This window comes from Lontra canadensis, unplaced genomic scaffold, assembly GCF_010015895.1.
Source record: "Lontra canadensis isolate GAN:19392208 unplaced genomic scaffold, GSC_riverotter_1.0 scaffold7, whole genome shotgun sequence".
In the NCBI taxonomy this organism is placed as follows: Eukaryota; Metazoa; Chordata; class Mammalia; order Carnivora; family Mustelidae; genus Lontra; species Lontra canadensis.
The window spans coordinates 27,105,867-27,119,306 of record NW_022631001.1 but is presented as its reverse complement, the minus strand read 5'-3'; the positions used below and the strand labels follow the sequence as shown (position 1 = coordinate 27,119,306).

At 39.6% G+C, this 13,440-nt stretch overlaps 2 protein-coding genes across 2 annotated transcripts; both read right to left on the bottom strand.

Annotated features, from left to right (window-relative positions):
- Nucleotides 1-1,118: 1,118 nt before the first annotated feature.
- On the bottom strand, nucleotides 1,119-2,063 carry LOC116865282 (olfactory receptor 52K1). Its single transcript, XM_032853561.1, has one exon. It carries the CDS (start codon nucleotides 2,061-2,063, stop codon nucleotides 1,119-1,121), a length of 945 nt encoding a protein of 314 aa, XP_032709452.1.
- A 10,108-nt stretch (nucleotides 2,064-12,171) lies between these two features.
- On the bottom strand, nucleotides 12,172-13,133 carry LOC116865281 (olfactory receptor 52K1-like). The gene is given in 2 exon segments (XM_032853560.1): nucleotides 12,172-12,216; nucleotides 12,219-13,133. Coding segments are annotated over 2 exon segments (960 nt in total).
- Between the last annotated feature and the right edge of the window lie 307 nt (nucleotides 13,134-13,440).

The window sequence follows — 13,440 nt, the reverse complement described above, 5'->3', positions numbered from 1 at the left end:
TTAACATTCCAAGAGTGAGAAAATTCCCCTTCCACGGTAGAGAGATGGGAGAGTAAGTATCTGTGAACAATAATACAGCCTATCACAACTATATATTTTAACTTCTTTAGCTTCAGAAGTCTCAACTTCAAGAGGAAAGGGTATTAATCTTTGTTTCCATAATACATAGCTCAAAGATGGTATTCATCTCTTCATTCAGTAAATATTACTAAGTGGTTTGAGAAAAAAATACATATGCACATGAAAAGTTATGTGATATAAATTTACATAGAGGAATGTCAGAAGCCTCCTTTTCTAAATGTTTGACAAAGGAATTGCCTATTAGTTCCTGGACTTCTTTTCTGACTCCTACTGATTTAATAGAAGAATAAGTCTGCTTAGAAGTGTAGCTGTTCAGGGGCTCCTGGGTGGCACAGTCGGTTAAGCATCCAGCTCTTGGTTTCAGCTCAGGTCATGGTCTTGGGGTCTTGGGATTACGGGATAGAGCCCAGCATTGGGCTCTGTGCTGAGCCTGCTTTGAACTCCCTCTTCTGTGCCTCACCTCTCCTCTCTCTCTCTTTCTATCTCTCTGTTTCTTTCTCTCTCTCAAGTAAATCTTTTTTTTTTTAAGTGGATCTATCCAAATGTAGACCCAATAACATTGGGTGGTAGTAAGCTAATAGAGTGGCAGAGGCATGAATGCCATTTAACAAAGATATGGAAGCATTTTTAGTATTTGAAGTGTTGTTAGCCTTTGGGTCACAAAATGTGTGGTTCAATTCCTCATTCATAGTCTAGATGAAGAGTTCACCAAAACCTCAAATTCTTGTGCCAGCCTCAGCCAATATTCCTCTTGTCTTTCACCTATTGTGCTCCAAACCTGGAAATAGCATTTTGGAATATGACAATAGCATTTTGGAAGCTTCTTTGTTTTCTGTAGTCATGTGATGAGCTTATGAGAATAGGAGGGTCAAATCTCTGCTATCAGATAGGCTAAAGTTTGATCTAACTGCATCTGTGAGGAATGAAACCTCATTTTCCTTGTCATACTAAAGAACTGCCAAACATGGAGATTACAGTTTTCCTACTTAAGATATTTCCCTACCACCTCAATCCAACATCCATCCACTCAATAGCATCTACGCATTCTTTCTCTGGAATAGACTGAGCACATGATCACGAATCTGCTTGGTCTTGACGCCATAGATGATGGGGTTAATCATGGGTGGAAAAAGAAGATAGAAAATAGCAAGAAGTATATGGACATGAGGGGCAGCCTGGCGAGCCACACGGTGCAGGACTGAGGAGATGACCACAGGTGTGTAGGTGGACAAGATTGCACCTATGTGAGAGACACAAGTCCCAAAGGCCTTGTAGCGGGCCTCCTGAGAGGCAAGCTGTAGGACTGCCCGAAGGATGAAGATGTAAGACAAGATAACAAACAGCAGGTCCAACACCACTATAAACATGGCCACAGCAATGCCATAGATATTGTTGAAGCGAGTATCCCCACAGGCCAGCCTTACCACGGCCATGTGCTCACAGTAGCAGTGGGCAATCATGGGGCCTCGGCAGTAGTGGAAGCGTTTCAGCAGAAAAGGGAGTGGAGTCATTAGTGTCACAGCCCGAGCCACAGCAGCCATGCCAATCTTGATGATAAGGGGCCCAGTCAGCACTGTGGTGTAGTGCAGGGGCTTACAGATAGCCACGTAGCGGTCAAAGGCCATGGCCAGCAGCACTGCTGACTCCATGATAGAGAAGGAATGGAGAAAGAACATCTGGACCAGACAGCCATAGAAACTGATCTCCCGATCTCTGAACCAAAAAACAGCTAACATTTTGGGAAGTGTTGTAGAAGAGAGGACCAGATCAATGGTTGCCAACATGGCCAGAAAGAGGTACATGGGCTCATGGAGGGCTGCATCAGCCTGAATAATGAAGAGGAGGGTACAGTTGCCTAGCAGGGCCAGAGTATAGGCGAAGCAGAATGGAATGGAGATCCAGACATGCAGGTGCTCCAAACCTGGAATTCCTACCAGCAAGAAGAAAGCTGGATGGGTTGTGGTAATATTGGAGGTTGTCATGGTTTGTAGAAGTTTTCTTTGTCCGTTTTTACAGGGTCCCTTCACCTTCTATATATACCTTCTTAGGAGAATTAGCTCTTGTTCCCATTCCTATAGCTTAAGCAAAATTAGTTAGTAGTCCTCATAGACTTGGATAGGCATAATCCATATTTTCTACCCTCAAGAAACTTTGAATCTCATTGAGTAGGTAGAACATTAAACATCATTAGAATTGATATCACAAGGCAATTATAGAAAGGAATGGAGAAAAGGTAGTATTTTTCTGTGCTCGTTGTAACACCAGGAATACCCTGATTTTAAAAAAAGTGAAAATGTTTAAATCAACTCATTTCTTTAGAATGTGTTAGTACTATTCTACATGATAAGCTCACAATCACAAAAACCAATTTTATGTCATGAAATCTTAGGCTTTGCATATCTATATAAGTCAAATAAAGCTTGCAATTTCTAATTTCCCTATTAATCACAATATCTGTTTCCTCTAACACTATTCTATTGGATATGGTTGCCACTAGCCACATGGTTGTTTAAATTTGTTCAAAATTTTGTTTAAAGTTATCCAGTATCTCAGTCACAATACTTTTTTTAAATCATTTTTTTAATTTATTTTCAGCATAACAGTATTCATTGTTTTTGTACCACACTCAGTGCTCCATGCAATCCGTGCCCTCTCTAATACCCACCAACTGGCTCCCCCAACCTCCCATCCCCCCACCTCTTCAAACCCTTCAGATTGTTTTTCAGAGTCCATAGTCTCTTATTGTTCACCTTCCCTTACAATGTCCCCCAACTCCCTTCTCCTAACTCCCCATGTCCTCCATGCTATTTGTTATGCTCCACAAATAAGTGAAACCATATGATAATTGACTCTCTCTGCTTGACTTATTTCACTCAGCAATACTTTTTAAGTGCTCAATAGCCACCATGATTAGTGACTATCATATTGGACTATTCAGATACAGAATAGTTCCATCATTGCATAAAGTTCTACTTGAGAGAACTTCTCTGGAATATGTCTTTCTGGTCCTTTCCACATCCACAAATCTCTAAGCACAGCCCAGCCTCCAGGTTATTGGGAAAATAAGGAGCTGCACCTTATGGTTCTCCATCTAAATTTATGTTAAAATCCCTATTTATGTGAGTGTCCCTCCACTCATCTCCCAGCTTCTTCATTTTCATCACAGAAGAACTCTTATCTTTAGCGAGACTGATATCTGGCTTCTATAACAAATGCCCTTTATTCTTAACAATTTTTATCTTTCCCTTTAGTTCACTTTTCTTTTTTCAAATCATTAAACATTAGAATTGCCCTGTTTTTATGCAATCTCTTTTCTCTTATAGGATCCAGGTAATTTTTGTAAGCATTGAGATAATACTTAAAACATTTCCAATATAACAGAACAAAGCAAGTTCTGAAAAAACTTGGTCTCTTTTCAATCTTAAATCAATTTCAAAAACTTAATATGTCTAAGATATCATAGTTAATAGGCAACTGAGTTTGAGTTCTAGCTTTCTCCAATTCCAGTGTCCTAAATAACTAGGCTGTCTTGCTCCTATCTGAATGCCTAACAAGTAACACACACTCAGCATATCCAAATTGAAAACTAATTTCTTTCCATGCAGTACAGAAAATTTTTAAAACCTTAAGTTTTGGGATCAAGTGACTGCAGGACCTTACATAAATCCCTTATTTCCAAGCCCCTGTTTCCCCCTCTATAAATGAGGAATAGCAATCCCCTGCTTTTATGTGAGAATTGTAGGGGAGGGTAGTAAGTGGGAATATGTATAAAATCCTTTTGTTCAATTAGTGTTTGCTGAGCCTTATTTGTCATTTAAGTATATATTTCTCTTCCTCCATAGAACCATACTTTAAAAAAATTCTCCCTTCTTTAATCTTATATCCTCCTATGAAAATCTCTGCATCTCTTCACAGAAAACATATAGAAAATGCTTATATTCTGTCTCAACATTCTCTCAAATATCATCGGGCAATCAAACACTCCAATATGTATTCCATTGTCATTACTTTCCTGAAATTGCTCTCATCTGGACCACCAAAGACCTCCAGAATGATGGTACCATTGTAACTTACCTGCTTTCAAGCAACTTGACTTCTCAGCAACTTTTATCTGAATTGACAAAGGTCTCTATTTTAAAACCCTCTTTACTGTAGGGTACATTGATGCTGCTATTTCCATCTCCCTTAGCTTGTCATTTCAGTCTCCAGTTTCTAATTACCTCTGAGTATTGAATTTCTTCAGGGCTCAATATCGAACTCCATTCAATTGTTTTTTGTGGGTTTTGCCTTTATTTATTTTTTTAATTTCTTATTTTTTATTAACATATTCCATTCAATTTTATATTCAGAAAACATTTAGTAAATATATTCAAGTTTTGGGGAGGGTAAATATTTTTACTAAATTGGTTAAGGATAAATCTAAGACCAAAACATGCTGATGCCTTCATAGAACACATTTACTAAAGGTCTGAAAAGAATAATAACCTAATTAGTAAGTTACGTAGTATAATAGAAGGTATTATTTTAAAAAGGAGGGTGAGAAGAAGTCCTGAGGCTGGAGAGAGAGATAAGGTAGCAATTTTAAATAAAGAGATCAGGATAGGCCTCATTGGGAAGGGAACTTGAGCAACGATTGAATGGGGGAAGAAAATAACTTAGTATCTAGTCTCTTTTTAAAAGGCAGAACCTGGGGTTCCATACAGGTAATTTTGTGGGGGAAATGATGGGGAGCAAGAATAAGATGAAAGAATGAAACAGGAAATCACAGAATCCTAACCAAGCATGCATTAGTGAGCTGGGTCATGTTGATCTATGTGTCCAGTCCCACAGGAAGAACCACGTAGAAGGCACCTCCGAATTGTCTACTGGAGACATGGAAGAGGGGTATATTTATCCACTGGTTTCTACCCCACCCAGGACAAAGGTTCACCCAGAGAGTGTTAATTTCTTCATGCTTCCAGGTTCACATATGTACCAGGGTAGCTGAGCAGTCTCCTGCAGGTGCCCCATGTAATGGAGCAGAGAAGCCCAGAGGCAGGATGCAGCTGAAGTCAGGCTATACCTGCGCTAAGGCTATACCTGTGGTTGTCACACCAAAACAAAACAAAAGGTGACCAAAACAAAAAGGTGAATGAGAAGAAGTGAGGCATAAGAGATGAAAAATGTAAAGAAATAGCCCCCAGTGACAAACTCTAAGCAAAAGGAACAGTCAGAACAAATGTTCTAAGACAGAAATATGCCTAATGTTCAAAGCTGAGCTACCAGGCCAGTGTAGCTAGATGATGTGAATGAGTGAGAGAGCTATAGAGGCCATAAAGATGGGGTCAGACCACACAGGGCCTTGTAGCCCTTTGTAGAACTTGGCAAATGTTCATTTCTCTCAAAGATATCTTTACAGCAAAGAAATGACATCTGTGACAAATTTTAAGTTTCTTCTAGTTTCTATGATAAGAAGTGCATGAAAGTGTAAGGGTGTAAGCAGAAAAGACTCTGTGGCTATTCCAGAGATTAGGGAAGGGAGGATGTTAGTTAAGAACCAGGATGGCCCTGTTTGTGGTGAGAAGCAATCCGATTTTGGATATATTTGAGAAAAGAACCATGGAATCTAACAGATTAAATGTAGGTCATGCGAGAAAAGGGAGTCAAAGATGTCAGGGAGAGATTTGGCTTGAACACCAATAAAAGGAATTTTCTCAACTGAGGTGGGAGAAGGTTGTGGAGGAGGGGATCAAGATGTTAACTGTGTATATGTTGTTTGAGAGGTCAGTCAGAAATCTAAGTGAACATGTTGACACATTTGTATACTTGAGACTGGAGTTTGAGAGATTTTTGCCTGCTGATAAAAACTTGGTATCACTGGGAACAGATAATATCTATAAGACTGAAATCACTGAGACAGTAAGTGTTCATGAAGAACAGAGAACAAAAGGGCTCAATCCCAACAGCAAGAACTAGGGTGGAAAGGATTTGGGGTAAGGAGTTGAGGAAGAGTCAGCAAAAGAGACTGAAAATGGCATCTTGTCAACATTTCCAGAACATCTGTTTCTTGATAGGCTATTGAATGTAATGAATGCATCAAGGAGGAGGGAACTATTACCATGTTTAATGCTACTAGTGGGTCAGATAATTCCAAAACAGAACTGGCCTTATGTTTAGAAATGCAATGGTTAGATACCTTGGTAAGAAATTTTTCTAGAATAGAGGGAGACAATGCCTGTTTTGATTGCGTTAGATGGGGGAGAAGGAGTGTGGGAAGGAACTAAAGTCGGTTAATATGGCTCCCTCTTTTGAGGAGGTTTGCTGCAAAGACCAACAGTAAAAGGGATACTGTACTTCACAGGGAACTACAGTAAAGGGAAGGCTGTTTGTGCATGTGCATGTTTGTATGCATGTCTGTGGGTTGTATGTGTGAGTACTCAATTGTTTTTAAGAAGGAAGGGAGAAATGGCATGTTTTTAAGTGGAACAGAATTATCCAGTGGCAAGGGGCCTTAAAATATAGGACAGAAATGAAAATATTGTTTTGTAACAGTCTTTTAACATAATCCTTTTTCTAGGTGTTCTACTTATTTACCATGAATTTGGTTATCAGATCCTAAAACCTTGAATATAAATTTCCCTATCTTCCTCTTTAAGCAGCAGGCTAATCTATCCAACAATTTGATATATCCCATTGTAGCAGTCACAGATATCTCAATTCACTCTCAAGGCATTACTCTTCATATGCATTCCACATCTCAGGACATTATATCCTCTCCAACCAGTTGCTCAACCTAAAATCAAGTCATCCTTGATTTAGTCTGTCAGCAGGTCTAATTGGGTCAACCTCCACAGTTAGTTGGAAAGTTGCTTACTCCAATTAATGTCCACACTATTCAAGCACTATTATCTCTCACGACTGGAAAAAAAGATGCCTAACAAGTATACAGATTTCTGTTTTTGTCCTTCAGTTTCTATCCTTCTCCAAATACCATCCATATTACAGAATGAAGGGACTATGCCTTATTCACTTCTATAACCTCAGCCTCTCGCATACATGGTAAGTGTTAACTATTTCATCAAATGAAGCATGAACAACCAGACTACTGGAAAATAGGTCTTCTCACCCTGTTCAGACCTTCCTATGCTATCCAAGCCCAGAATATTTGGTTATATTCTAATTTAATGTTGAATCAGGATAGAAATTCTAAGAAAGCTACACCAGCCTTGGTTACATGCATCAGAATAAAATCCAATTCCCACTGGAGAGGGTTTTTCCATGTGTCTTTAATTTCTGCACTTCTTTGCCAGGTTGAGCTCTTGGCTTTGTAGGAAACAAACTTAAGACAGCAGGAACTTTTTTCATTTTTAACTAGCATATGTTCAGAAGTGCCAAGAATAGTGCCTGCTACATAACACACTCTATAAATGATTAATGTTCCAACATACCTGTTGCATCTTAACCCTCAGTAAATATGCAAAACCTAACATAATTGACTTTACCTCTCAGTCTCTACATTCTTCTGGCTTACTGTCTACCTTCTGAACATAACTGATGACCCTATGACCTGACCAAACTTCCTCACACAATGAAAGTTACCTGTTCTTTGCAATTTCTTCCCCCAAACACAGGGTGTCCAACAGTGCATGAACCCTATTTCTGTTGAAGCTCATAAAAAATATACCTCTCTCAGAATCAGAATCTCAGTATAGGAGAATGAATGGAGCCAGTCAACTTCCCCTACTATCCAGAATCTAGGAACCTGTAGTGAATATTTTATCCTGTCTGTACTGTTTCAAGAGCCGAAATGTCAACACTAAACCACAGAACTTGTCTATTTTTTTCTCACAAAAGTGCTTAGATAAGTCTCTGTACACAGAAAGTACTCAGTTATGCTTGCAATAAATATGACATGGGGAGTTAGGAGAAGGGAGTTGGGGGAAATTGGAAGGGGAGGTGAACAATGAGAGACTATGGACTCTGAAAAATAATCTGAAGGGTTTGAAGAGGTGGAGGGGTGGGAGGTTGGGGGAACCAGGTGGTGGGTATTAGAGAGGGCACGGATTGCATGGAGCACTGGGTGTGGTACAAAAACAATGAATACTGTTATGTTGAAAATAAATTTTTAAAAAATGATTAAAAAAAAAAGGTATCCAAATGATGAATTTGAAAAACTAAGACCCAGAGACTGGAAGATAGTCACTGACCTAAGGTCCTTTAAGGATGTGACTTGTGGGAGAAGAACCTATAAGAAATGTATCTCATTGCACCATTCAAAAGGTGCCAGAATGATTAGCCTATCAGCAACTCTGGAAGAACTTGGAACTCCAAAAAATGGAGGGAAAAAATAAAATTTTACAAAGTATCTGTCTGCCTGCTCTAGGAATAGTAAAAGATTTTGAAGATCACGGATATTTTTATCTATGGAGTTTCAAGGGTATGGACTCAAATTTATAAATGTGAGATGCTTACATATTTTGTTTGTGAGATTTAAAAATCTATTTCCAAGTATAAATACTGAAGTATAATATGATTGAACTCATAGGGGATATAGCAAAATGTGAGTTTTTATTGGAGAGGGACATGAAGTGATTACCACTAGAAAGTCTTTGCTGATAATGATTAAGCAAGAGTGAAAGTTTGCACTGTTGTGACAATTTGTGCACACTTCTAAAACCAGTCTCTATTGTATCAATCTCTACTGTACAGTCTCTATCATAATACTCAAGTGGGTCTGTTTCAAAAAGAGTAGAGGAGAAACACATTTGTTTTCTCTTATTTCTTTGATTTAGAATCTTGAATTTCTAAGACCATATTCTTACTACAAAGATTATTTGGGCTCCATATATTTGAAATGGCATTGCAAAATGATTTCCTGTAGAGCTTACAGTGTGGCAGAGGTTGTTCTAAAGACTATTTTAAAGAATAATGCCAAAATAAATAGCTCTAATCTTTTTCCTTAATACACATTTCCTAAAAAAAATTTAAAAAGCACTAATTTCCTAGAAAGAGACAATTAGACTGTGGTGGAACTAGCATGTTTCAATAAACATGTCATTAATCAAAAATACATATTTTTGACCTCTCCCTGTATCTTTTTAGTTCAGTCCTCATTTTCTCTCTCTTGACTAATGCAGAAGCCTTCTAACTGGAACAGGGATACTGGAAAATTTGGGAAAAGAAATGATCAGTGAGAAGTGATGGGATCCATTTAGAAATAATCAGCCAAACTTCTTGGAGGTGAACTAGTGTCTGGCATAGAAAAGAAAGAGTCATCCTCTGTAGTGGAGGGAGTTTCTGGAGCTTGTAGACAAAATATTTGGGTTGGACTGTTAGGACTTCTACCTCTTCAGTTGAAGAGCCAAAATACTTGTAGAACATAAGGAATAACAATGGAGAACATTAGGAGAAGGAAAGGAAAAGTGAACTGGGGAAATCGGAGGGGGAGACAAACCATGAGACTGTGGACTCTGAGAAACAGAGGGTTTTGAAGGGGTAGTGTGGGGGTTGGGAGAACCTGGTGGTGGGTTTTAAGGAGGGCACATATTGCACGGAGTACTGGGTGTGGTACATAATGAATCTTGGAACACTGAAAAAATAAAATTTTTAAAAAGAGCCAAAATAGAGGCAATAAAGGAATTGGGAAAAGCGAGCAGGGAGCAGATACCAAGACTAGCTGTAGGAGGAGATTGAGAGTGCCCTTATCCTTTCTCACTCTCCACACCTGTTACCTCTTATTTCCCTTAGTCCAGCTCTGTTCGCAGTGCTTTGTCTGAAGTAGAATCCTTGGCCAGTCCATTAGCTTCATGCAACTTTAGTGGAAGGAGTTTGAGAAGGAGGGAGCTGGGAAGGGAGCCACTGGCTTTATCTTTGCAAACCTCTGATCTCCTCTGAAAAGTTTGTAGAAGCACAAACTGCTGCACTTCGGGAGGGTTTTCAGGGGCTCATGGAAAGCCCCGCCTCTTCTCTAGGGATTAACACAAGGGGACTCCCCTGACCCAGGGCTCCCACCCCTGGAGTTTCCTGCAGCCCAAACCCCTTACTCCTTTGTGGTACATATCATACCTCCCAGGGGTCATGCTTAACTCTCCAGACACCAAGCGCTTCAGGTAGATCCATGTGCCTTGGTCTTTAATTTGCTTCTGCTTACCTCTACCCGCTCCTTGCAGTATCTTCTAATAAAGAGAGCCTCATTAAAACATAATCTTCACCCAATTCCTGTCTGACTGTAACCTGCAAGGGGAGGATCTCCACCTTAACCAAGCATAATAAGATCAATATCTGATCTTATTTTGCATACATTCTATATATTGGCTGAAGCTAAGCAGATTTCTAGCTTGTAACTTTAGAATGACACTTCCCTGATCTCAGATCTGTTTCCTTTCTCTAAAATGGAAATAATTCCAATTGTTCCTAAATCACAGGAAGAATAGATGACTAACTATATAATCAAGAAGCCATTGTGATGTTGATGATGATGTGATTACTTATTAATAATTCAGATATTTATAAATAAGAGTGATAGTCTACCTACAACTGACTTTCATGCTATTTTTCAAAGAAGGAAACTAGTTAATACCAGGGTCTGCCATGGACTTTGCCCACTACAGTTTTCCATAACTTTAATTTTGAAAGATGCTTTTTTAATTATCTTTATTATGTCTTATTGTGATAAGAGGATAGCTCTCATATTAAGTGTTCTTAACAAATTTTTAGTGTACAATACATTATTGACTATAGATACAGTTTTTGTACAGAGTCATGGTTTTTTTGTTTGTTTACAAATTTGAGAAGGAGTAAACCAACAAATTTTGTTTATTTACAAATTTACAAAATTGAGAAGGAGTTAGTTATTTAAATATTTGGTAGAATTCACCAGTGCAACCCTCTTGTTTCTGGGTTTTTCTTTAATGGGAAGTTTTGATTACTGATTTAATCTTCACCCAAGTTATGCTTAGGGTTTCTATTTCTGCATGATTTAGTTTTGGTAGGTTATGTTTTAAAAGCAATCTCAAAGCTCTATGCCCCAGCTATACATATTCCCTTTTGACAGAAGTATGCTGGATCCTACTTTATCTTTCCTAACTTTGGCCTTGGTGTAATGTGGAGTCAGTACTCTCCCATGATAGATGATCACCTAGGATATTGAGACAAAGTGAGATTTCCACATAACACCTTCATTTTTTAAAGATTCATTTATTTATTTTAGGGAGCGTGCCTGAGCAGGGAGTGCGATGCAGAGGGAGACAGAGAGGATAGGAGAAAAATCTCAAGCAGACTTCTCTCTCTTTGGACATAGACATAAGTACAGCATGCCCATCTTAAATATATATATTTTCCCAGTACCCAGCATAGATTTGGTACTCAATGTTTTGTGACTGGATTATCAAGTAAATGAAGAATTCACATTCTTGGTGAAAACATAAGCTACATCTATTTTCAAAGAAAGTGTTGTATGATGTATAACGAAATGTCAGAGGACATGTTTTACTCAAAATGTTTAATGAAAGGGATTGGCCATGAAGATACAGAGGTCAAAAGAAGTCAAAGACTACATAAGCTGATTCAATTGAAGAAATAAATTTTAACAAGCAAAACTGACTTAGAACCTGTAGTGCTGGAAGATCATGAGGTCCCTCAAACTGGTAGTATTTAGCCAGAGACTGGACATCAGCTTTCAGATTATTACAGTTACTCTTGCCTCAGATGAAATTTTGGTCCTTCTCAGGTCCTAATCCCAGTGACTCTGGAGAAAAACCCAGGTTCTCAAAGTCTTAGTAAATGAAATTGAAAGCATCTTTGTGTCTTTAGATGACATTACCAAAGATAGAGTGAGTCAAGCCTTTGTCATGCCTCCTGATAGAGTGGGCTCTTTGGGAAGAAAGCAAAGTCAGCAGTTTGAATCCAAAGGCTACTAAAGGATATTGCACCATGAATCATGATCAGACTGATGACTGAGTTTTAGGGCATCAATTAATTTTTTTTCATTATACCAGGACATCATTTAGTTTTCCTCCTTGTACATGTAAACTCTGGCATCCTTCTATTTCCTCTCATACCCCTTCCCTGATTCCAGCATTCAGTCTGTCCCACTCTTTCTCCACCTGCCTCTCACTCTACACTTAGACATTCTTTCTTGGGAATAGTCCTAAGACTCGCTCACGAATCTGCTTGGTCTTGACACCATAGATGATGGGATTGATCATGGGTGGGAAGAGCAGATAGAAATTAGCAAAGAGTATGTGAACATGAGGAGCAGCCCGGCGAGCCACACGGTGCAGGACTGAGGAGATGACTACAGGTGTGTAAAAAGCTAAGATTGCACCTATGTGAGAGACACAAGTCCCAAAGGCCTTGTAGCGGGCCTCCTGAGAGGCAAGCTGTAGGACTGCCCGAAGGATGAAGATGTAAGACAAGATAACAAACAGCAGGTCCAACACCACTATAAACATGGCCACAGCAATGCCATAGATATTGTTGAAGCGAGTATCCCCACAGGCCAGCCTTACCACGGCCATGTGCTCACAGTAGCAGTGGGCAATCATGGGGCCTCGGCAGTAGTGGAAGCGTTTCAGCAGAAAAGGGAGTGGAGTCATTAGTGTCACAGCCCGAGCCACAGCAGCCATGCCAATCTTGATGATAAGGGGCCCAGTCAGCACTGTGGTGTAGTGCAGGGGCTTACAGATAGCCACGTAGCGGTCAAAGGCCATGGCCAGCAGCACTGCTGACTCCATGATAGAGAAGGAATGGAGAAAGAACATCTGGACCAGACAGCCATAGAAACTGATCTCCCGATCTCTGAACCAAAAAACAGCTAACATTTTGGGAAGTGTTGTAGAAGAGAGGACCAGATCAATGGTTGCCAACATGGCCAGAAAGAGGTACATGGGCTCATGGAGGGCTGCATCAGCCTGAATAATGAAGAGGAGGGTACAGTTGCCTAGCAGGGCTAAAGTATAGGCTGAGCAGAAGGGAATGGAAATCCAGTTATGTAAGTGCTCCAAGCCTGGGATTCCCATTAACACAAAGACTGCCGGATGGGTTGAGGTGATATTGGAAGCTGATGTGGCCATTGGGAATTTTCTTCCTATTGTCCACTTCCACAGGGCTCTTCCAGAAGGTATCCAGTATCAGCAGAATTATAGCATTCAATTTCAAACTCTGACCATTCACATGGAAGGATTAGCTCTTGATCTCATTTCTAGTCCTTCAATTAGAAAATAATCCTAATATACATTATGAGAAATACATGATCTCTGCCCTCAACATGCTTAAAAATCATTGGGTAAGGGGCACCTGAATGGCTCAGTGGGTTAAAGCTTCTGCCTTCGGCTCAGGTCACGATCCCAGGATCCTGGGATCAAACCCCACATTCGGCTT